The 25,219-nt window shown below is 38.1% G+C and overlaps 2 protein-coding genes across 6 annotated transcripts; both read left to right on the top strand.

Moving 5' to 3' along the window:
- Window positions 1-1,467: 1,467 nt before the first annotated feature.
- Window positions 1,468-8,017, top strand: LOC127440101 (protein CWC15 homolog). 5 transcript variants are annotated; one of them, XM_051696496.1, is made up of 8 exons: window positions 1,933-2,133; window positions 2,686-2,732; window positions 2,865-3,005; window positions 3,437-3,543; window positions 3,623-3,723; window positions 3,819-3,926; window positions 4,027-4,157; window positions 7,753-8,017. In XM_051696496.1, exons 3-8 carry the CDS (start codon window positions 2,875-2,877, stop codon window positions 7,880-7,882), a joined length of 708 nt encoding a protein of 235 aa, XP_051552456.1. In that variant the 5' UTR covers window positions 1,933-2,133; window positions 2,686-2,732; window positions 2,865-2,874; the 3' UTR covers window positions 7,883-8,017. The 5 variants fall into 5 exon arrangements, with proteins under 5 accessions (XP_051552457.1, XP_051552455.1, XP_051552458.1 ...); XM_051696497.1 differs by lacking the exons at window positions 1,933-2,133; window positions 2,686-2,732 and adding an exon at window positions 1,468-1,640; XM_051696495.1 differs by lacking the exons at window positions 1,933-2,133; window positions 2,686-2,732 and adding an exon at window positions 1,468-1,704.
- Window positions 8,018-11,541: 3,524 nt separating this feature from the next.
- On the top strand, window positions 11,542-25,051 carry LOC127438095 (long-chain-fatty-acid--CoA ligase 4-like). Its single transcript, XM_051693369.1, has 15 exons — window positions 11,542-11,679; window positions 13,317-13,548; window positions 13,652-13,829; window positions 14,178-14,287; window positions 14,374-14,512; window positions 14,898-15,048; window positions 15,369-15,492; window positions 15,871-15,942; window positions 16,312-16,451; window positions 16,799-16,968; window positions 17,122-17,196; window positions 17,299-17,493; window positions 17,591-17,705; window positions 19,775-19,932; window positions 20,983-25,051. Exons 2-15 carry the CDS (start codon window positions 13,321-13,323, stop codon window positions 21,138-21,140), a joined length of 2,013 nt encoding a protein of 670 aa, XP_051549329.1. The 5' UTR covers window positions 11,542-11,679; window positions 13,317-13,320; the 3' UTR covers window positions 21,141-25,051.
- The last annotated feature ends 168 nt before the right edge of the window (window positions 25,052-25,219 follow it).

Genomic DNA, 25,219 nt, shown 5'->3' with positions numbered 1-25,219 from the left:
GGCTGTCCAGGGTGTTTCCCTGCCTTTGACCCAAGACAGTTTGAATAGGCTCCAGCATGCCCGTGTACCTACACAGGACAAGCTGCTATAGAAAATGGATGGCTCTCAGCTCTGTAGGTCCATACAATGAAAGAAAAAAGGGCTTAAATAGTGATCTGTTTCTCACCCACACCTATCATATTGCATCTGATCTGAAGACATGAATTTAACCATTGGAGTCATATAGATTACTTTTATGCTGCCTTTATCAGTGCTGGGCGGATTACTTGTAAATAAACTGCATGACAAAAAAATCAGTAAATAATCTTGATTACATTTATGGGTAATCTAATCCGATTACTTTTGGATTACTTTCAACCTAATTCTGCATGCCAGGGATGTTTCTAGGCATAGGCGAACTAGGTGGTTGCCTAGGGTGTCACCTGCTGGGGGGGGGCAAAGAGGAGGCCGCTGCAATGCACCCCAAAATGTGAAGGAAGTTTTCATATTTTTATGCTTTCCCATGTGATGCTGATAGAGGTCTATCCCTCTATCAGTGATAGACTAAAATATGTTTGAGTTTAACAGGCATTTCTTATTGGAGTTTCTAAAATTATGGACAGGTTCCCTGGGCATCAATAAATTATTAACAATTTACTGCCATTTGTTAGTTCGAATCCCAGGGCGTGCTGAGTGACTCCAGCCAGGTCTCCTAAGCAACCAAATTGGCCCGGTTGCTAGGGAGGGTAGAGTCACATGGGGTAACCTCCTCGTGGGCGCTATAATGTGGTTCGTTGTCGGTGGGGCGCGTGGTGAGTTGAGCGCGGATGCCACGGTGGATGGTGTGAAGCCTCCACACGCGCTATGTCTCCGTGGCAACGCGCTCAACAAGCCACGTGATAAGATGCGCGGGTTGATGGTCTTAGATGCGGAGGCAACTGGGATTCATCCTCCGCCACCCGGATTGAGGCGAATCACTACGAGACCACAAGGACTTAAAAGCGCGCTGAGAATTGGGCATTCCAAATTGGGTGAAAAAAAAAATAATATTTACTGTTAATAATATAATCTATATCTACATATGTTAATATGTAATCTATAAAAAAGTAACTGTTGTCTGATTACAAGTATTTTAAAATCTAATTTAATCCAATAACAAGTACTTTGTTTTTTTTAAATCTGATTACGTTATCGAGATTACATGTAATCCGTTACCACCCAGCACTGGCCTTTATGTACTTTTATTGAGCTTAAAAGTTCTGGCCACGATTCACTTGCATTGTTTGGACCTTCAGAGCTGAGATACTTTTCTAAAAATCTTTGTTAGTGTTCTGCAAAAGAAGGAACGTAAGTCATACATTTGGGATGGCATTAAGGTGAGTAAACGATGAGAGAATTTTCATTTTTGGGTGAAATATCCCTTTAAGATGAACAGCCAGTTCCCCGTTTTTCTTTGAGTGTATTGACCTTTTTCACACTCCGGGATTTTGGAACGCGGAAGTAAATGTCTGCAGGGTAAACTTCGACAGCAGTGAATGGGAGATCACAACAAATATTATTTGCACTTACCCATTTGCTCAAAGACCAAAAAAAAAAAAAAATCTTACGTTTGAATGACTTTCCAGAAGAGGAAAAAAGTAGAGAGCGGTGGATTAAGACAGGTGGGAGAAGATGCCAAATTTATGGTCACTCAGCAGCTGTAATAGAAACCCCCTCGCAGCTGTGGTAATTTATTTTTTTAAACTAATTCCAGGATAATATAACACAAAGCATATTGTTATAAATTTACATTCAGTATCTTAAAAATGTATAATATATATTTTATATATTTATTTATTTTGGCGAGATTTACGCTGCTAAATAAGGCGGAAACGCGTTATCACAGTCTGAAAAAAGTCGATTCATGTTCAATCATGGCCTTCCTAAAATGTATTTCGCCCTTGCGTTTTCGCTCTCTTTGTCCCGTTGCGGCCACCGTAACTTCCACTCGGTGACTCGCGAGATATCAACTAGCAGCAACAACAGCGTAATTACATTTATAAATCGACAAAAACTGTTTATTTCTTTATTTGTTTAGGTTCTGTTTGTTTAATTTTTGCTGTATGGTTGCTAAGGTTAGAAGTGTAAAGAGCGATTTAAATCGCCCTGTTGCAGGTGAGTGTAAAATTACATAACACAACAAAGTCCAAAATGCTACAAAACAGCATACATCGTGACTTGAATTTAAAAAAAAAGAAAAAGAAAAATATATAACAAAACCCTCAGTTTGATTTCGTGTTTTTGGTGACAGAGCATCGGACACAGAATCGATACATCAGTTGTAATGTTTTGCCAACATTGTGGTGTCCCTACAAGGATAAAGCAAAAATCACCTACATCGTGGGCACCAAAAGGATAGGGTTAGGGGATAGAAAGTACATATAAAAACAAAAGTGGTCAGTGTGTCTGAGTGGAATACTGGTTATCAGCACTCAAAAAATATTTTAGCCTGTTTTAAGATTTACGCATTTAAATTTAACCTAATTCCATAATATTGGATTTTAAAGTTATTATTATTATTATTTTTTATTTTTTTTACAAAAATGAATTAATATAATTTAAAATACTTCATTTTACTCAAGATTACTCAATTAATTTTGATGTATTTTCTATGAAACTGAAATCTTAAAATTATTTGTGTGTGTGTGTTATTTTTCTTATTTGAAGCAAGTGGAAGTCACGAATGGAAGTAAATTGTGGTCTTACTAAGGCAGGCAAGGCATGGTAGAAAGTGTAACATATTTCATGTTTTTACCTTTGGCATATCAGACAGTTGTCTCAATTGACTGAAGATGATATTATGCATTTGTGTCATCTCACCCAAGATGTTCATGTATTTGTTCCAGGTAACTGAAAATGACCACTGCAGCAAGGCCAACGTTTGAGCCCGCACGAGGAGGGCGAGGTAAAGGAGAAGGTGATCTCAGTGCTTTGTCCAAGCAGTATTCCAGCAGAGACCTGCCTGGACACACCAAGATCAAATACAGGTGAACATCTGTTCTGTGCAGTCACGGAGTCACTCTCATTTCAGAATTCTCATATCATTTCCTCAGAGAAAATGTTTCCTGGTCTATTTGGGTCTGCTTCTTTTGCCTTTTCTTTGTTTTAACATTGACACTGTGGTAAAAATTTTTTTACCACACTTACTCCTTGGCATGTTAAGAACTGTCGGGAGTGTTTTAGATCAGTCCTGTTAACTCAGAGTGTGTAGAATGTTTGGAATATTCTAGTGCGTGTGCATTTTTACTTCTGCACTTGTTTCTGTAGGCCTGTAACTCAAGCTTACTCTTGAACCATGGCATACTGCAAATATTGTTGGCTCTTGTATGCTAAATTGCCAAAGTCGCTTTGGATAAATCCATCTGCCAAGTAATGAAATGTAAATGTGTGGATGCTGATACGCATGTCTCCCCCTCAGGCAGCCCACTCAGGATGCTCCAGAGGAGGTGAGAGCTCGTGATTTCAGACGCGAGCTGGAAGAAAGGGAGAGAGTTACTGTTAAGAGCAGAGACAGAGGAGCAAGAGGTTCGAGAATGTGTGCATGTTTAATGTATAAGTCTTGTTGGGTCAAAGGTTATGTAATAACTGTGGTTTTTTTCCTTAGAACACACCACCTCCTCATCCTCCTCATCCTCGTCCTCCAAGCGGCCACGTCTTGATCAGATTCCTGCTGCCAACCTGGATGCTGATGACCCCCTCACTGATGTATTCACACTCTTTATGCAGTCACACACACTCTATGTATTTCTACATGTGGAAGGATTTTGGTTGCAGTCTGAATGTGTGTGTTTGTGTTTCAGGAAGAAGATGACTCTGACTCAGGTTCTGACAGTGATGATGACACCGCTGCCCTGCTGGCTGAACTGGAGAAGATCAAGAAGGAGCGAGCCGAGGAGCAGGAGAGGAAGGTGAACTTCACTCCCAAATCAGAGCACTCATAGCCCTGAAATCAGCTTGATCATATTGTAACTCTTGAGTCATCACTGTGTGTGTGGGGGGGGGAGTTAGGAACGGGAACAGAAAGCAGAAGAGGAGAGGATACGTATGGAGAACATTCTGAGTGGGAATCCACTGCTTAATCTGGCAGGCCAGCAACAACAACAACCACAGACCCAAAGCACATTCAGTGTAAAAAGAAGGTACATAAACATGTACACAATGTTTCTAGTTTATTAAGCTCATTTTAATATGTAACTGTAAAGAATGCATCTTAATTATTAGATAGAATATCACTATCATATTAAATAGCTGTAAATCATTACTCTATTTAATATGTACCGAAAATGTTTAAAAGCCAGATTTATAATAATTTAGTAAAAATTAAAGTGTTTTCCCTTAAAAGGATAGTTCACTCAAAAATGAAAATTCTTTCATCATTTACTCACCCTCATGCCATCCTAGATGTGTATGACTTTCTTTCTTCTGCTGAACACAAACAAAGATTTTTAGAAGAGTATCTTTGCTCTGTAGGTCCATACAATACAAGTAAATGGTGACCAAAACTGGTGACTCCAGTGGTTTGATCCATGTCTTAAGTGATCTAATACATTTTTGGTGTAAGCAAACTAAAATATAACTCCTTTTTCACTATATATCTTGCAACTGATGATGCCATTGCATCTACACTACACACTGCTTTCTCCCACCTGGAAAAAAGGAACACATATGTGAGAATGCTGTTTGTAGACTACAGCTCAGCATTCAACACCATATTGCCCTCCAAGCTTGATGTGAGCTGGATCCTGGACTTCCTGTCAAGCAGACGCCAGGTGGTTAGAATGGGCAGCAACATCTCATCACTGACCCTCAACACTGGAGCCCCGCAGGGCTGTGTTCTCAATCCACTCTTGTATTCCTTGTACACACATGACTGTGTGGCAACACAGCTCCAATGCCATTATTAAGTTTGCTGATGATACGACGGTGGTAGGTCTGATCACCGACAATGATGAAACAGCCTACAGAGAGGAGGTGTACACTCTGACACGCTGGTCAGGAGCACAACCTCTCCCTCAACATCAGTAAGACCAAGGAGCTTGTGGTGGACTTTAGGAGAAAAGACAGACAACACAGCCCCATCTCCATCAATGGAGCACCGGTGGAGAGAGTCAGCAGCTTCAAGTTCCTCGGTGTCCACATCACTGAGGAACTCACATGGTCTGACCACACTGAGGCCATTGTGAAGAAGGCTCACCAGCACCTCTTCTTCCTGAGACAGCTGAGGAAATTTGGAATCTTGACTGGCTGCATCACTGCCTGGTATGGCAACAGCACCACCCTCAAACACAAAGCCCTGCAAAGTGTGGTGCGAACTGCCAGACACATCATCGGAGGTGAGCTTCCCTACCTCACTGCTACCATCAGGCAGGCAGTATCGCAGCATCAGGACCCGCACCAGCCAACTTCATGACAGCTTCTTCCCCAAGCAATCAGACTTTTGAACACTTGATCTCTCACGATCAATATACATCAGCACTGCATTTTATTAATCTTACACTGGACTGTCATAAATTATATTCTCTCTTAACAACACACTGGGAACTGACTATCAACCAACAGCCTGAAAGTCAATACAGTACAATATAACCTACTGTATATTTTATATATACTCTTTTTATTGTATACTGTGTATTCTATATTGTGTGTATTGTATACTGTATATTATATATGTAAATTGTGTTGTGTAAATCTGATGTTTATTGTAAATTGGTATATGTCTCGTCATTGTCATAACTGCTCTGTTGCTCGGAACTGCACCCAAGACTTTCACCCACTGTATATGGTAGAGTGACAATAAAGGGATTTGATTTTGATTTGAACTGCATTTTCTAGGCACAATCATGATTCAAGCTCAATTACACTTCCTAGTGCTTGACTAGGGAAATTTATAGTGCAAAAAGGAGTTATATTTTGGTCAGTTCTCTCACAAAACTGATTAGATTGCTTAAGAAGATATGGATTAAACCACTGGAGTCGTATGGATTACTTTTATGCAGCCTTTATGTGCTTATTGAAGGTTTAAAGTTTTGGTCACCGTTCACTTGCATTGTATGGACCTACAGAGCTGAGATATTCCTCTAAAAATCTTTGTGTTCTGCAGAAGTAAAGTCAAACACATCTGGGATGGTATGAGGGTGATTCAATGATGAGAAAATGTAAAAACATTTTGTGAACTATCCCCTTTAAGGCATTTGAGCTAAAAGTGCTGTGAGGCTGCATCATCAAACCACAGAGTGCAATCTGAAATTATTTAATAGGCCCTTTCCCACCTACAGTCCTGGTACTTTTCCCTTAGTAACTTTCTAGATGAGAACTCTTACGAGGAATGGAACACCCGAGGAGACTTTCCTGTTGCATTCATATAGTACCATCGTAGTGACGTCACCTAGTATCAACCATTTTTATTCTGACGTTATTTGCACGTGCGTTTCAATAGCAACAACAAAATCAACAATGACGGAGGATGCCGGTATCAGAGCTACACTTTTGTTTGTTTAGGGCTGTTTTATACAAACTTTGTCTGCATCGGAAAACGTAGACAGCTGCCATATCAGTTAAAAGTTTAACAACAGTGTTTTTGGATGAATGGAACTCTCTGAACAGTATAAAAGGCACATTATTTCATCCTACCTTCATCCATCCTTATACAGCCTTATACAGGCAGCATTTTCCAGTTTTCGGACGCAGCCTGTGTCTTTACGTTACAGTTTAAACTGGCCACGTGAGCTGCGTGTACGGTGCAGCCGGAGAGATGAGACGAGGCGGCGAAAAACGCTAATTAACCACACTGCACACCCTGAAAACAGCGGACAACATGTTAAAAATTCACTACAAACCTATTTATCAACACAATCTTTTACAATAAAGGCTTTTATGACTCAACATAAATTACTGAACCGAAATACTCACTCATTAACTTCAAAAAGACGTCTTGATGCAAGTTAACCATGCAGTAACAGGCACGCAATACTTCCCTCATGTAAACTAGATATAATGATGGTTTAGTGTATAATAAAGTTACCCAAAATGACCCATTCTTGATAAACGTCTGATTATTTATATCCATCATCCCAGGAAAAGGTTGATGTAGTAATCCAGAATTCACTTTATTTACTGTATAGTCACACAGTACAGACGGGATGAAAACTCAAAGCGTGTTTCCCGATGAAGTCACACACACACATACACACATATGTGAAACGGGCAATTCTCTTTGGATACTTTGTTATATGTTATTTCTGTTAAGGGAATTGTAAAATTAGCACAATCTTCTAGCTAGTTTGTTTACTATGGTGGCTGTGGAGCTCCTCTCCTTTCACAATGAAGGTTTTTGCCCACAGTCCCTATACGCCCGCCAAAGTATCTGCCCTGGGGTAGGAGCTAAAAATGTCCCCTAAAACGTCTTAGAGGAACTACAGTTCCTTAGGTGCGAAAGCGACGAAAAGGACTAGTCCCGGGGAAAAGTACCTAAAACGGGCTTTAGTACCATCAGTGGGAAAGGCCCTAATATGGCCAAAGCAAGGCTACTCTGAATGATGCAAGAGCCCTGTCTGTTAAGTGTTTAATCTGTAGTGCAAAATATCTGCTATCACCGGATATAACAAGAATCACCTGATATTACAGAGCAAACAGCTCAATAATATCAGTTTTACCGTATTCACACATTGTTTCTCATGCTCAGTTTTACATGTTTATCACCACACTTAAAGACATTTGAATTTCTATTTCTGGCAGGTGGGATGATGATGTCGTGTTTAAGAACTGCGCTAAAGGAGTGGATGAATCTCGTAAAGAGAAACGCTTCATTAATGACACGCTGCGGTCTGAATTCCACAAAAAATTCATGGAGAAATATGTTAAATAAGACGTTATTATGTTTCAACCATTTTTATTTTGTATTTTTCTTTAGTAAATGTCGTTGTCCTTTTTAAAGTTGTTCATTTTGTGATTACAATTCTGTAATATAAATGTACTTTCAATAAACACTGAAAAAATTTAATGCTTAAAATTTCCCCTTTAACTTTCACCTGTATGAAAACAAATTGTGGTTTTCACCAGTTTAAAAATCATGTTGATATGTATGTTTACATTGGTTCACACTTCCTTTCACTAATGATTCATTGGTCATTAGGTCCGTGCTTGTTTCTTCACGTTTTTCTGTTCCAAGTGGGAGAGTTTTTGTCAGACTATCCACTAGCCCTGTTTAACCTGATTACATTCATAAAACAAAACCCTTCATAACATGTTCAGTTTTATTCCCCCCTCTTATTGTTCTGGATCAGAACTGTGCTGTGATTTCTTTTTTTGAGAGTTACTGAAGCAGAGCCACCCTGATTCATTAGAGCTATTCTGACCTGAGAAAAACAGAACCAACTCTGATCGTGAGCCACAGAGTGCAGCCTGACCTGTGTCCTTTCACAGGGACTCTGTTCTGCACTCACTGCAGTTTGAGTAGTGTCGTTTTCAGCACACATTATTCCTTCTATTCAGTTCAGAAGATTTTTATTTAGGACCTTTAACAACAGAGATGGTCTCAAAGCAGCTTTACAAAAAGTAGCAGGCCTAAAACCCCTAGAGAGCAAACACAAGGCAACCGTTTAATAGAAAAAGTCACCAATGTACAGAATATCCCTTGACAGGAACCAAGTCTCAAGGGAGAGCTATTCTCCTCTGGCTGACCTGAATAATTCTTCGAAAGAACATAAGTAGAACACTAAGAATCTGTTAATGGTTTGTCCAACATTAGTAATATCAGCCTTGTTGCTGGAAAGAAAACCAGTTGTTAAAGATGTTTAGATGTGCTGATAGCGGACAAATGGTCATTCAAGTAAAATGATCTTGGGAAAGCATTAGGTTCCAACTTCTAGATATGTCCCTAAATACATTTACTCAAGATAGGTACATCAGTCTGACATGGGGAGACTGAGGCTAGTTTTACTCCAGTGAATATTTCTCAGGGTATGTTTTGATTTGAAAGTCAATATCTTGGGACATACCTTAAAGGGATAGTTCACCCAAAAATGAGAATTCACATAATTTACTCACCCTCATGCTATGCCAGGTGTGTATGGCTTACTTTCTTCTGCAGAATACAAACAAAGATTTTTAGAAGAACATCTAAGCTCTGTAGGTCCATACAATGCAAGTGAATCATAAGACAGATGATCTCTAAAGAGATCACCATTTTGTTGCTCCAAAAATCACAAAGGAAACAGAATTAATCCATAAGACTCCAGTGGTTAAATCCATATCTTCAAAAGCGATATAATAGTGTGGGTGAGAAACACATCAAAATTCAAGTCCTTTTTTTACTCTAAATATCCACTTTCACTTTTACATCTGAAAGTTACATGTGGTGCCTGTTTAGTTTCACTTTCACATCTGAAAGTGAAAGTTAAAATTGAGATTGAGTAAAAAAGGACTTAAATATTGATCTGTTTCTTACCCACACCTATTATATTGCTTCTGATGATAGGGATTTAAAAACTGGAGTCGTATGGATTTCTTTTATGTTTCCTTTGTGATTTTCAGAGCTGCAAATGTCTGATCACCATTCACTTTGTATGGACCTACAGAACTGAGATAGTCTTCTAAAAATCTTCGTTTGTCTTCAGCAGAAGAAAGTAAGTCATACACACTGGGGATGGCATGAGGGTGAGTAAATGATAAGAGAATTTTCTTTTTTTGGGTGAACTATACCTTTAAAGTCTTGGCTACACAATAAGACTTGTTATTGCCCAGGAAATGATATACAATTCATTAAATACACATTGACCTTTTGTGAACATCCCCTAATAACATCTTGTGACACTATGTGTAAGTTGTCATAATGTACCCTGCTATTCAACAGCCTAATATGGGCTTTTCAGCTAAACGTAAATGGTAAAACTGCAATTAAACAAAAAACAAGTAATGAAACATTAAGAATGTTACAGGTAATAAAAAAATATCAAAAAAAGTTTTTGGTCAACAAATATTGTAATTAATACATTGCATTAATTTATAACATGTAAAACAAATGTAACAACTTGCCCTAGCCTGACATATACCGATCAGCCATACCATTAATACCACCTGCCTAATATTGTGTAGGTCCCCCTCATGCCACCAAAACAGCACCAACCCGCATCTCAGAATAGCATTCTGAGATGCTATTCTTCTCACCACTATTGTACAGAGCGGTTATCTGTGTTACCGTAGACTTTTTCAGTTTGAACCAGACTGGCCATTCTCGGTTGACCTCTCTCATCAACAAGGCGTTTCCATCAGCGGAACTGCCTCTCACTGGATGTTTTTTGTTTTTGGCACCATTTGGAGTAAATTCTAGAGACTGTTGTGTGTGAAAATCCCAGGAGATCAGCAGATACAGAAATACTCAAACCAGCCTGTCTGCCACCTGCAATCATTCATGCTATTATCTAATCAGCCAATCGTGCAGCAGTAGTGCAGTGGATAAAATCATGCAGATATGGGTCAGGAGTTTCAGTTAATGTTCACATCCACCATCAGAATGGGGAAAAAATGTGATCTCAGTGATTTGGACCATGGCATGATTTCTGGTGCCAGATGGGCTGGTTTGAGTATTTCTGTAACTGCTGATTCCTGGGATTTTCACACACAACAGTCTCTAGAATTTACTCAGAATGGTGCCAAAAACAAAAAACATCCAGTAAGCGGCTGTTCCGCTGATGGAAACGCTTTATTGATGAGAGAGGTCAACCGAGAATGGCCAGACTGGTTCAAACTGACAAAGTCTACTGTAACTCAGATAACCGCTCTGTACAATTGTGGTGAGAAGAAAATAATCTCAGAATGCTATTCTGAGATGCAGGTTGGCGCTGTTTTGGCGGTACGAGGGGGACCTACACAATATTAGGCAGATGGTTTTAATGTTGTGGCTGATCGGTTTATATGAAAATCCTAGTCCTAAGAACACAGTTCAATGAGGATAGAATTAACAAAAGAAATTCTAATTTAAGTGGGTTTTGAACTAGGTGTTTAAAACCAACACTAAAAACCATTGCTGAATAAAACACATTTGTGTATGTGGACTTTTGAATAGTTAATTAAATATAGCCCTTGTTACAACTTCCCCGTGTGACAACTTGCCTCGGTCTCCCCAATTTACGTATGTGTTAGTGGGCCACACCTGAGGCGGATTTCTACATCAGGCTGGTTCATTTTTTAGGTGGGAATTATATGACCCATGACCTAATCCACAACTTCCAAAACTTTAGTGATTATTACATATTCTTGGAATGTTTCTCACGCAACAGAAAATGTACATCAGTTGAGCGGCTGTTTGACTAATAGGACATAGTGTTTTTTCAAGTTGGAGAAAGTGTTTGGTTCTGACGTGTTTGATTGTGTAAGTAGTCAAAAGGAAAAATTGTGTGAACACTGTAACACTGACACATTTTTTATGTATCCCCTCTACAACCTCAGACGTAACCAGAGAACTTCCTCATCACTTCTGTCTTATGATTGGCTGAGCTGAGCGGGTGGGCTGAAAATGAGGTTTACTGGAACTGTGACTGTACAAAAGACGTCCAATAATCCAAGAGCATAAGAGAGAGAGAGAGAGAGAGAGGCCCAAACCTCCTGTTGCAGTTTGCACCGTCTGAAGAAGGAAAAGAACTACTGTACTGTTTTTATTTATAGGTAAGATTTTAGCTTTCTGAATATTAACTATTCCTTAAAACTTCTTTGACTGAAGTTTGATTGAATGAAGATTCAACAGTATTACACTGTTTTTTTTGCAATGAGTATGTTATTGGAGTGATTATTTAGACAGAGAGTAAACGTGAAGTTTTTACAATCATGTAAACATAAATATGTATTAATGTGTAATTTTACCATTAGGTTGTTTAAGAACCATAACACTTTTTTTGAGAATGTATCATATTTTACTATGGATCAGAGATTCTCATATGTAACAATGAGAAAGTCTTACTTATTTGGACTAAATGGGTTACACACATTAAACCCTTATGGCCATATTTTTTGTTGAATAGTTTCAAATTATCTTTTAATTTGATGTATTCTGTGTTTTACTCTAGACTGAAAAATAATTATAGGCTCCCTATGTATTGTATTTATTTGGTATTCAAACTTTTAGAATAGAATGAAATATCTTCCTTTATCCTCCGTTATCACTCTAAATAACAACTAAACCAAAAACATTAAAGGTGCAATTTTTAACTCATTTAAAATGTTTTACTACTAAAGTAATTAATTTTAATTTTGAAACATTTGTATAAAATCATGAGTAATTATTTCCCCAATGGCAACGGTAACTACAAACTATTGCATTTAAATGATGCTGCATCCACGCCCCTGAGTCTAAAGCAACACCTTAAACAAATTACTGAGTGCGCCTTTAAGACAAAAATTGCAAAATGCTTCATTAACATGATACTGTAGCAGTCGTTGCCGAAAAAAAGAAGCTTGGACTCACTAACCTCAAAACAACCTCTCAACCTTTTGAAGTGATTCTCTGTACCCTTCTTCTGTTTTTAATGGAGGGATGCATCTGCTGTATCATACAAGAAAAACTGTAAAATCCCCATATAAGAGATACGTGTTATGTATGTCTGTGTTTGACAGTAAGCTCAGTGTTCTTGGACAATTTTTCCAGATGTTTAAGTGGGTCATCTCACTTCCTCAACACTCGTCTCTAATCCCTCCAAAACTCTGATGTCATCAGTTTGGAAACAGAGATCTTCCTAGACAAACGTTGCCATTACCCATGCCGGAGGAATATGTGTGATTGTTGAAATTGTCTATTTCTATGCCACCAGAGCATCAGAATGATATGCTGTAGTTCAGTGATCCTGAATGATTTTTCTGAATCAGTTTTGATATAAAAAACCTGGTTGAACCGTTCTATTAAACATGTATGTGTTGTTGTACTGAATAAATATTTAGACTGTTGGTAGAGTGTCACTTGTCTGCCACAAACACGGATGTTTCCTCAAGGTTTGCTGAACATTAGTGGAAGGTTTGTGGTGGAGTTGTTCCTCAATCAGACTTGCAGTCACACACACATACATATCTAAATCTCACTCTACATCTCTCTTCCTATTTCTCCCCAGTTCTCTCTTTCTATTTTGTTTTTTCAAACCACATCTAACCATTTATTTGAGATTGGTGCAAAACTGTGTCTGGAGGCTCCTATAGGGGGTAACGGTCTAATGTGCAGGAGACAAAGAGAGGGCTGAAGTTTCTGTCCATGCATTGTTCGTTTTTAGCTCATACTTGTCAGTTTATATGGAAATATGTTTTTTGTCTGTGTGTAGGGTCATGTTGCCCCATACTAGAGCTCGGAGTATAAGTGGGTGTCCAGAGGGGCCATATCGGGCGGTAGAAAGTATGGATGCTCTCGCCCAACAGGCCTTTGAGGGTGTTGACACGCTGGACAAACTTTTCTTGCATGCTGTTAAAAGATTCGGTAAGGCACCATGTCTGGGCACCCGAGAGGTCTTTAGTGAAGAAGAAGAAACACAGCCTAATGGGAAGATCTTTAAGAAGGTAAATGTCACTTATTCATTTGCAGATTCATTCATTTATTCATTCTGCCCATCAACCAGTTACAGTCCAGATACTAATGACAGTCCATATTGTGTGTTTGTAGTTGGTGCTGGGGGACTACAGCTGGAGGAGCTATGAAGAGGTCAGCCAGACAGTGGAATCATTTGGCAGAGGTCTAGCAGCTTTGGGTCAACGGCCACGTAATACCATTGCCATATTCTGTGAGACACGGGCAGAATGGATGATCACAGCACAGGCCTGCTTCAGATGCAACTACCCATGTAATACTCACACTCGCACATGTTTACTTTGCTTTTGAAATGGCGTCATACCATTGACTTTTATTATTTTTATATAAACTAAATGTAATTACAATAGACTAACCCTAACCCACTCCCAAAGCCTTAAAGATAACTTTTTACATTTTTAGAATTATAAAAAACAACAACAGTATTTGCTTTTTTTGATGAAACAATTTTTCAAATGAGGACATCGCCAAATGTCCCCAGAGGGAGGTTTCGTCAGATTTAGTTCACTATTGGTGGACAATCAAATTATTATGGCACTCGATTTGTCCTCTAAAGAGTTTTCGATTAGCATGTTTGCTTTGTATATGTCTGTATGGGCAGTGGTAACGCTGTATGCTACTCTGGGAGAGGATGCTGTAGCTTATGGACTTAATCAGTGTGGAGCCACTCATCTGATCACCAGCACAGAACTACTGCAGACCAAACTGAAGGTACACAAATTTACAGACATGCAAGTGTTTGTCTTTCTCTGTGTGATCTGACTTGTGCATTAGTTCGTACTGTTTCTCTTTTTCAGGGTGTTTTTAGTGCAGTGTCTGGGTTGCAGCATGTTATCTATGCAGGCAGTGGAAGTGTATGTCGGGCTGATTACCCACAATCTCTCACCATCCACAGTGTGCAGGAAGTAATGGAACTGGGGTCGAAGCCAGAGAACTGTGAGTTACACGTAAAGCAATCTTTCAATCTATCAGTTACTATAAAATAAACACACACACACACTCCCATACTCATCTTACACACATTTGTAAAATTGAAATGTCCTGTAATGTGACATGCTATAGTCCATCTAAAACTATTTTAAACTGCATTTAGCTAATTCTTTTATATTTTATTATGCTTGCAGCTTTTATGAACTCATATATTTAATGTAACATTTGTACTTTTACGAATTAATTTTGTCATGCTGCAGAACCATTTAAATGAACCAGAAGCCAAAGATTGTTAACATGGATTAAAATAAAATAAGATCAAATCAAATAATAAAACAATAGTTTATGTTATACTACTTACACCAGTTTTTCTCTCATTTCTCTCTCTCAGTAAATGTAGAGTATGAGAGGCCAGTTGCATCTGATCTTGCAGTGGTGATGTACACAAGTGGATCTACAGGGCGGCCCAAAGGAGTGAAGATGCAACACAGAAATCTGATTGCAGGAATGGCGGGTCAGTGCCAGAGGATCCCAGGTCTTGGGTAAGCAACACTAATAACATCACTAATTTATAAGTTCCTTTAATGGATTAAGGGAATGTTAAACATCTTAGATGTAGGAGATGTGTGAAAGAACTAAAAATTGTGTACAAGAATGATGGATTCTATGCTTAAAAAGTAACAGCAGAAGAAATGCATGTAAATATGAAGGTTTTAGGGTTGGGGCCGGGTTAGGGTTGGGGTTGGTGGTTGGGTTTACCTAATGAAAGAGGTAAGCATGCAAATACTAAAGAACTAATGTTTCTTATCTTTTAAGTACAATATCCACATGAATAAATCTTAATGTGCTTGTGTGTATACAGGTCACAGGACACATATATAGCTTATCTCCCATTGGCTCATGTACTGGAACTGACTGCAGAAATATCCTGTGTGTCATATGGCTGCAGGGTCGGGTACTCCTCCCCACTCACACTCACAGACCAGGTAACACACACACACACACACACACACAGGTTTGTTTGACTATATAAATTAAGACATCTTATAGACTTCCATTGATTTCATAGCAGGCTAATAATATTTTCTATCCACCAACCCTACCCCTAAACCTAATCCTCACAGAAACCTGTGCACATCAGTAGATTTAAAGCTAAACAGGATTTGGCCGATTTATGAGACTTTTTTCTAGTGAGAACCACCTAAAATGTGGGTTTTCAAAAAGTTTCACTGTATTAGTGAGGACATTTTCAAAAATGTGGCACTCACAAATATAGTGAAACCTGAACACACACACACACACACTTCCTTTATTATATCTTCTCTGTGTTTGACCTGTGCTTTTGTGTTTCTGTGTGTATGCAGTCTAGTAAAATAAAGAGTGGTGGTAAAGGAGATTGCTCTGTGCTTAAACCCACCCTCATTGCTGCAGTACCGGTAAGAAACCTCAATTTTAAACTTAAATACATTAAATTATTATTATTATTATTATTTAGTTTTTATTCATAATTAAATTATTGTCATAAATTACTTAACCTCAGATTGTTCCAAAACCCTTATGACTTTCTTCTGTGGAACACGGGAGAAATTCCTTTTTTCCATACAATGAAAGTGAATGGTGACTGAGGCTGTCAGTCCCTAACTTTCTGCCCAACATCTCCTTTTGTGTTCCACAGAAAGTAAGTCACACAGGTTTATAACAATGTGAGGGTAAGTAAATGATGACAGATTTTTCTTCTTTGGGTGATTTTTTTTTTTTTTTGCGTATTTACTTATATTTGCTTGTAACTGTGTTTGTCTTTGTAGGAGATCATGGATCGTATCTTTAAAAATGTTCATGGGAAGTTGAGAGAGATGTCATTGGTGCAGAGGACTCTGTTCAAAATGGGATACAATTATAAACTGCAGCAGGTTTTACGAGGAGCTGATTCTCCGGTGTGTAACATGTGAGTCACTTAAATGAGTTTTTATTATTTGTATTTGTGCAGTAATTACTGTTCTGTGGTGTGGAACACCACAATCTAAATAATGATCTAATTTCATTTCATTTTGATTGACATTCATAATTTGGTGTGAACTGCTGGCATGAAAAATAACTGTACATTTATATTGCAAAAAATAAATACATTTCATCTTAGCTGTGTACAGTAATAATATTGCCTAAGATTAATATATGGTAAAATATGAATCGTCTAAATTGAGTAAAAAAGGTACAAATATAATCAAATAAACACTCTTTCTCTCTCTGTACATGATTTTGATTAATGTGTTGTTGCTGATGTCATTATTTCAGGTTGTTGTTTAAACGTGTGAGTGGGTTGCTGGGAGGGTGTGTGCGTCGGATGTTATGTGGAGGGGCTCCACTGTCCGCTTCCACCCAGAGATTTATAAATGTGTGTTTCTGCCCTGTGGCCGTGGGATATGGCCTCACAGAAACGTGTGGAGCAGGAACTATCTCAGACTGTAAGTGCACACAAACACAGTCTCTCTCTCTCTCTCTCTCTCTCTCTCTCACACACACACACACACACACAATGTGTGACATTTTTCCTGAATGTTTAAATGCTTGGATTCCTGTTCAAACGTGTTCAGGCTTGTGCTTTTGTATGTGTGTAGCTTCTGATTACAGTGCAGGACGAGTTGGAGCACCTCTCATTTGCTCTGAAATAAAACTGCGAGACTGGCCTGAGGGTAAGACACGCATGCCAACAAAACTGCAACTGAGGGTTCCTAGGTTCATGTTACATTCTTTAACTTTAAAACAATCTCTCTCTCTTTCTCTGTCATTATTAGGTGGATACACCAGTCAGGACAAGCCACACCCACGAGGGGAGATTTTAATTGGTGGGCCAAATGTTGCAATGGGATACTATGGGAGTGAGGGGGAGGGAGAGAATGAAAACTTCTGGGTGGACGAGGCGGGACAGCGCTGGTTTTGTACTGGAGATGTCGGGGAAGTTCATCCAGACGGTTGTCTGCAGATTGTTGGTGAGTGAGATGTGAATCATTGGACGGGGGAGAGCTGCTGTTGAGTTACGTCAGAGATGACACAATTCTTTGAAATCTTTCCACTTCCTGTTCTCAGACCGTAAGAAGGACCTGGTCAAGCTGCAGGCAGGTGAATACGTGTCTCTGGGGAAGGTAGAAGCCGCCTTGAAAAACAGCCCCCTCATTGATAACATCTGTGTCTATGCCAGCAGGTACACCAATCCTAAATCGCAGTTAATACCATTGGATCTTTTAGCAAACAATTGTTATACACACCACAATGCTTTCTTAGTATAGATTAACAGGTCCACATTAAGTCAGGTCCAGATTACAGTTTACTCTGGCCAAGAAACACCCATTTAGACAGGAAAGGGTGTCTGACCAACACTAAAATCAGATATAATTCTGAGAACAAAGGGGAAGATATTTGCACAAGTGTGTGCAAGGATATCTTGATTAATTGCATTTGTATGTACACTTGACTTTACATTTATTCATTTAGCAGACGCTTTTATCCAAAGTGACTTACAAATGAGGTATACAACGTGATTCGTCCTAAGGGGAAAATAACATGAAGAGTGCTGTAATTCAAAGTTTCTAATTGCTCAAAAAAAAGTACAAGTAGGAAGGAAGCTGTGAGACAGTGGTGAAAGAAAGGAGTGAGAAGTTTTTTGTGTTTTTTTAGGTAGAAGGAAGACAGTTAGTGCATTAGTAGGATTGGGTCAAGTGCTCACGAAAGAGTTCGAAAGGTTGTTACACCAGCAAGGAACGGTGGAAGTGAAAGTCTGATAAAGTGATTTGTGCCTCTGTGAGATATGGCACTAGGAAGCACTGCTTGCCTACCGATTGCAAGCTTCTGGAGAGCACATAGACTTTAAGTAGTCAGAGTAGATAGGGTGGGTGTGGAACCAGTGGCTTTTCATGTATACGAGCATCAATGCCTTAAACTTGACGCGAGCATCCTTTGGGCAATCAGTGCAGTTTGATGAAGAAAGGCGTGACGTTCTCTCTTGGGCTCGTATAAAACCAAATGCGCCACTGCATTCTGGATCAATTGCAGAGACTGTACATGCAGAAAGTCCTGCCAGAAAAGCATAGCAGTAGTCCAGTCTAGATATAACAAGAGCTTGGACAAGAAGTTGTGTACTTGCTACTGAGTCCCTAAACCAAAACTGAATATCTTTCAATTATTTAGTGCTTGAAGTGCTGTGATTTGTTTACAAACTTTAACAAATGTGATTCTTTCTTCTTCAGAAGTGCTCATTGTATCTACACCAAACTATGTAAAAATTTGTTTCCTAGCACTGGGGTTTTTCAAATTGGTGTCTGGAGATCCCCAGGGAGCTGCAAAGTGGGGGAAATGTGGAAAATTCATAGCAATTTTCTTTTTATTAAATCTATTTAAAAAAATTTTTTAAGTAAACATTAACAGAATTTGACATGATTACTGTTTAATTTTAAAGACTACAAATCAATTTTAATTTGATTAAAAATATTTTATGTTTATATGTAAAAAAGTTTGCTGTTAATACAAAGTTAATATTTTCCAGATAAGATTTGTATGTCAAAATAAGAAAAAAAAAACATTCACTTGCTGATTAAGTGCAGTAAAAAAACATTTATTACATTTTGCAAACAACATGTCTTTACAAAAGCATACTATTCTTTTTATACATAGAAATACAGAGCTGCCTTCATATTTTAGGAGGGAGGTCCTTTGCAAGAGGACCATCATATGTGCGGGTCTTTGGCATCAAAACATTTATATTCAAACTAGCAATATCTGCCAGATCTTGCCAGTTTTGTGTGCAATATTACTACAGGTGGTCAGTGAACAGTCTGAGGCTCATGCTGTCTGAGGCTGAGACTAAAAGACACACAACCCAGTATACATGTGTGTGACACTGCCACTCACAACACATTTGCATTCCATTTAGCCAAAAATTTTCAAATGAATTTTCATAAGAGATTCATAGCACTGGTTCTTCAAGTTCTGATGTTTGCTCAGGAGGTAAACATGCTCAAAGAGCGTGACTATGATCTCTTTAAAACTGATCATGGCACAACACCTAGAACTCTACACCTGAATCTTGGTGTTACGAACACAGATCCCAAACTATTCATTTTCAACTAAATGCCATACCGTACAACCCAACAAGGTCAGGCAAAGAGGTCACTCAATGTAATGCATAATCAATCCAGAAAGCAGAGCACATGCCCTCTGACTCTAGACATGTACTTTGTGAATTCTAATACAGTCCTTTTTTTTATTTCCAATTAGTGATCAGAACTACTTGATCAGCTTTGTGGTGCCCAATCAGAAACAACTGACTGAGCTGGCCAAAAAGAATGGTATAGAGGGAGAGTGGGAGGAGCTTTGCAACCATGCCATGATGGAGGAAGAAGTGCTAAAAGTCATCAAAGAGATTGCAGTCACTAGTAAGCTCTTGCTGTCATTATTTTCGCAATTCTGTTTGGTGCCGCAGAAATACAGTACTGTGCAAAAGTTTTAGGCACTGGTGAAAAAGTTGCAGTAAGGATGTCTTCAAAAATAATGCCATAAATAGTTTTCATTTATCAATTAATGTCATGCAAAGTTCAGTAAACATAAAAAAGTTCAATCAATATTTGATGTGACCACCTTTGCCTTCAAAACAGCACCAATTCTCCTAGGTACTCCTGGACATAGTTTTTCTTGGTTTTTGGCAGATTGGATGTTCCTAGCTTCTTGGAGAATTTGCCACAGTTCTTCTATCTGTTTAGGCTGTCTCAATTGCTTCTATCTCTTCATTTTATCCCAGACTGACTCGATGTTCAGTAGTAGGTCTGTGGGGGCCATGCTATCTGTTGTACGGCTCCCTGTTCTTCTATTCTAATCTATTCTATTTACAAAAGTAATGTTTGGGAGTCTAAAATGTATATTTCCTATTGACACACTAAAGCTGAAGATATGCATAACTATGTTAAGATAAATGTTTTTGTGAAACATCTTATGTGCCTAAGACTTTTGCACAGTACTGTAATATACAATAACTGTAATAACTGTAATAATTGGTGTGAACTGCTGGCATGAAAAATAACTGTACATTTATATTGCAAAAAATAAATACATTTCATCTTAGCTGTGTACAATAATAATATTGCCTAAGATTAATATATGGTAAAATATGAATCGTCTAAATTGAGTAAAAAAAGGTACAAATATAATCAAATAAACACTCTTTCTCTCTCTGTACATGATTTTGATTAATGTGTTGTTGCTGATATCATTATTTCAGGTTGTTGTTTAAACGTGTGAGTGGGTTGCTGGGAGGGTGTGTGCGTCGGATGTAATAACTGTTTATATAAAGGCTTTTACATGAAGAACAGCTGTTTGAGAGTTTCTGTGTGGGTTACTGTGAGTAAACGGCAGAGACTTTTATGTGTGTTTATGTGTGCGTATTTATAGGGCCACATGTGTAAACTCTTTTTCTGTGTTTGTTCCTGTAGGTAAACTGGAGAGGTTTGAAGTTCCCCAGAAGATCCGGTTAAGTTCTGAGGTTTGGACTCCAGAAACAGGGCTTGTGACAGATGCCTTCAAACTGAAGAGAAAAGAGCTGAAACAACATTATATAAAGGACATTGATAGGTTATATGGCGCTAAATGATGTACATGTACTAAACATAGCCTGAATCCCAATTTGGATACTAGCCAACCTATAAAGAATGGCACGTAAATTATTCATCCCAAATCATAGTACAATGAAAATAGTATGTTAAAGCAGCACAGATGTTAAACGGTTCATGTTATGTCACGTTATACTCTTTTACAACATACCTCAAAGTATGATCCTTTTATACATAGTATGCCAAGTGGGATTCACAATCACTGAAAATCCTGCTGATCTCAGTAGTAGAGAAGATATACCATTCTGTCCCCTGCTGGATGTATATGATCATTACTTCCTCTGTGAGTAAGTAACAACTTGTATGGAGCATGTATGTAAAGTTTTTTATTTTTTATATTTGTATATTTTTAAAGGTGCTTTAAAGCAGATTTTACTATTGCAAATATTTTGTTAAGTGTTCAACACTTATGCAACCTTTACTTGAAAGAGTGTTTAGGATATAATGTCACACTTTCTTTTTTTTTTTTGCTTGATTGTTTATTTGCAAATTTTGAGTCAGTTTATTATTTGATTGTTTTGACTCTGAGTTAGTGGTACAGTGGAGTTGAGTGTTCATTTTTGAAGGCGAGACTGGTAGTAACACATTACTCAAGAACTACAGAAATCTGTCTGTGAACTGTGTAAACTATGTAATATAATAATAATGGAAGAATTTATGTTATATATATATATATATATATATATATATATTGGGGAAAAGAGAGTTTTAAAGTGCCATTCAAAAATAGGATTTTTGAACAGTATGGGCGTGAAAGGGAAGACCGTTTTTGTCCTATATGTATACATTTATTCTCTTATAGATAGGTGCACATGAGATGAGTCATGGTCAAACAGACAAAGAATGGGCTCATAGCACCCCATATATGTGTGTTAGAGATAAAGCAGGGGAAAATATTTTTGCATGTTTTGGTAGTTTACAGTATTGTATGGTTTTATTGCTGTAAACTATTCCGTCATGTCTCAGTTTAAACATTTCTTGTCATATTCGTTATTTAGCTCAACAAAACAAACATCCTGTTATTGCCCCAGATAGCCCAGATACATCTCCCAGATTCACCTGGAAAGCATCACAATCTAATTAACGTCTGCTAAAGATCTTAAAATGATCATATTTACAAAGATTCTAAATCATTAACGTCTCAAAGACATCTGCTGAATGCCTGATTGACCTCTGAGACATACGTCTTATTGACTTATTGCAGATGAGCAAACAACGCTAAAAATACATCTTACAGTGGTAAACACACATCAAATAGACGTCTAGGTGATGTACCCGTGCTATCAGGGGCTGTGCTGTTTGTTGTCAGTCCTGTCGTCCACTGTTTTACTCTTTTATTTGACAAATATAGCAAGAACTTTTCTTTTTACAATTTTAATTAATTTTATATGAGGTAACTTTATATCTTTTGGATCAGCTCATGACCTTTTCTCTAATTTCCTAAGAAATGACGTTTGAAGATAAGACTACATTGATACTGTGTCCTATTCTCATTTTCCATCTAAACACGAATCCTCATAGCTCAGTATCAGTCCACACACTTTGGTCACTACTAACTTGATTTGCTCATTTTAGGTGTGTCACTTTGAAATGTAAGTGTCAAGTCATAATATAGAATCCATTTCAGCATTACAAACTAATTCCTGTCCTTTCATTTTGACATCTCTTACACTGAGTTTCTAGACGTCTTATCTAATTTACTGAGTGAAATATGCACTCAGTAGACTAATATGTCCTCTTGGTAGGGTGACCAGATTCCTGCTTGTGGAAAACGGGACAGCCCTCTCCCAGTAAAAATGAAACCGACGTATCCTTTACCTAGGCGCAGATCAGTGCGAAGTAGAGGGTGCATCCGCATCTGTAACTGTTGTCAACTTGTACTTTTCGCTGGCAGCAATATTTCTCAGTGTGCGCTTGTCTTTCAAGAGTTTATCGTAAAATGCAGAGCAGTCCAGTCCAAAATTAAGATGTATGAAAAGCATTGCCTTCATGACTGTTACACTGAGTCAAGATTTATCCGGTGTCCATGCTGCGTTCATTAATGAGAACACACGCTCCACAGTGCAGATGTTCCAGGCAGGCATAAAACAAACTCCATCACCTTGGCTAAGACTCCGAAGTTTATGGTCTTTTTCAGAATAAGTCGGGATACTAGAAAAAGTGCTTAAATACGGGACTGTCCTGGGAAAAACGGGATGTCTGGCCACGCTAACCCTAACTCTTGGACTTGCACTGGCACCTAGGGGCGTGGATGCCGCATCATTCAAACACAGTAGTTTGTAGTTACCGATGCCATTGGAGAAATTATTATTGTTCACAATCAGCCATTAATGCTGCCTTCCCGTGCTATCGGATTATCGTAAATTCGAGTTTCCCACTCAGAAGTTGTACATGAATGACCCCTCAAGTCACAATAGAGCGCAACAGTGCCTGCCCACTTTTTCAGCCGTCTGGGTTCCGGAAGTATTTCCCCCATTCATTTCTTCCATAGACTTTTAATAAAATCCTTCATAAAAGAGTTGTGAACCATGAACCAAACCAACCAGCTCCAAGGTGAATCACAACATCACCAACTTTGAGGCAAAAAAGTATTTGAAAATCGGACATAAAGTCAAAGGTACAGGGCTGTTTACTTACTGTCTTTCCTAAGGGCACAAACTACAATCCCATGAAGCATTGCGAATGATGTAATTGAATATAAAACTATGGAAATATATAAAACTATTGAATTTAGGTTGTTGAATATAAGTATAGAAACAATATATTTTCCGTTTATTGCAAAATATCCCGATATGTACAAATATATAAGTAGTTTAAGGGTGAATGAAGACCGACTCAATTACGTCATTCACAGTGCGTCATGGGAGCGCGCGGTCGCTCCGAGCAACGTTTCGTTGGACGCGGTTCTCTGATTGGTGAAGCTTTCTCTGATGTACTATGGGTAATGTAGTTGTTTATCATGAATTCTGCTATCAAACACGATTTGTAATCAATGAAGTTGAGATAACGCAGACAGATGGCTTCAACAAAAGCATATATCATCGATGAACAGCCTCGTAGTTCACGGTATGTCTGTCTTAAAAGATTTATAAGTTATAATTGAAAATCAATTTATCTATGGGATAAATGAATGGGAAACTTTTGATACCCGAGTTTCCGAGATGAGAGGAGTTCTAAACTTTAAACAAGGTGGAGGAGAGTACAGTTTCTGTTTTGCATGACAGATCTTGTTAATTTTTCTAAATACAGCTAATTGTTAGCACTTGCCATTTTGGTCATATTCATTTATGTATATCAGCAACCATTCTATGCATGTTGTAAATTTTTACACTGTGAAATTAGCTTGTATTTGACCAAAATTCCATTATTGTCAGCAAGCTAACTGAGTAATATGTATTATGGTGTCAAAATAAAAGTTCCTCAGAAATATGTATGAATTAACCTGGCGTCGTCCATGTTTCCTGTTCTTTCCGACAACAAAGCACGTGAAAACGACATACCACTTCAGAAGTAGGATAATTCCGATAGCACATGAAGGCAGCACAGTTTAATCCATGATGAGTGAAAGTGTCCAATAACAAGGTGGTTAATAGTATTCAGCTGGTAATATGATTCTAACATGGCCGCCCCCATGAGGGGACCCTCTCCATGTAGGATAAAACACCTTTTATAAGGTTACATGATATGACTTAATCTTCGTCTCATGTGAGTGCTCAGGTTTAACCATTCCCCATACTGTCCACCCTGCTGGAAAGAAAAGAAAGAAAGAAAGAAAAAAAAAAAAAACAGCTCCTAGTGTGTTTATTTTTTTTTAAGGCATACTGTCCTTTTCAATCTTGCACCTCCAATGGAAACAAACAAACAAAAAAAAAAAAAAAAAAAAAAAACATAACTGTTTTGCTGTCATAAAATCTGGTTGATGTGAATTAAGACAACATAAAATTAAACGTCCCTCTGGTATTTCAGATTAATTTGTTAATATATGACAATGTAATAAAGAATGTGTTTATTAAAAACTCCCATACTCAAGTTGTATTATAATTAAAATATGGCAAACGAA

Source organism: Myxocyprinus asiaticus, chromosome 4, assembly GCF_019703515.2.
Source record: "Myxocyprinus asiaticus isolate MX2 ecotype Aquarium Trade chromosome 4, UBuf_Myxa_2, whole genome shotgun sequence".
Taxonomy (NCBI): Eukaryota; Metazoa; Chordata; class Actinopteri; order Cypriniformes; family Catostomidae; genus Myxocyprinus; species Myxocyprinus asiaticus.
Note: the sequence above shows the minus strand (reverse complement) of the source record. Positions and strands in the feature narration are given on the sequence as shown.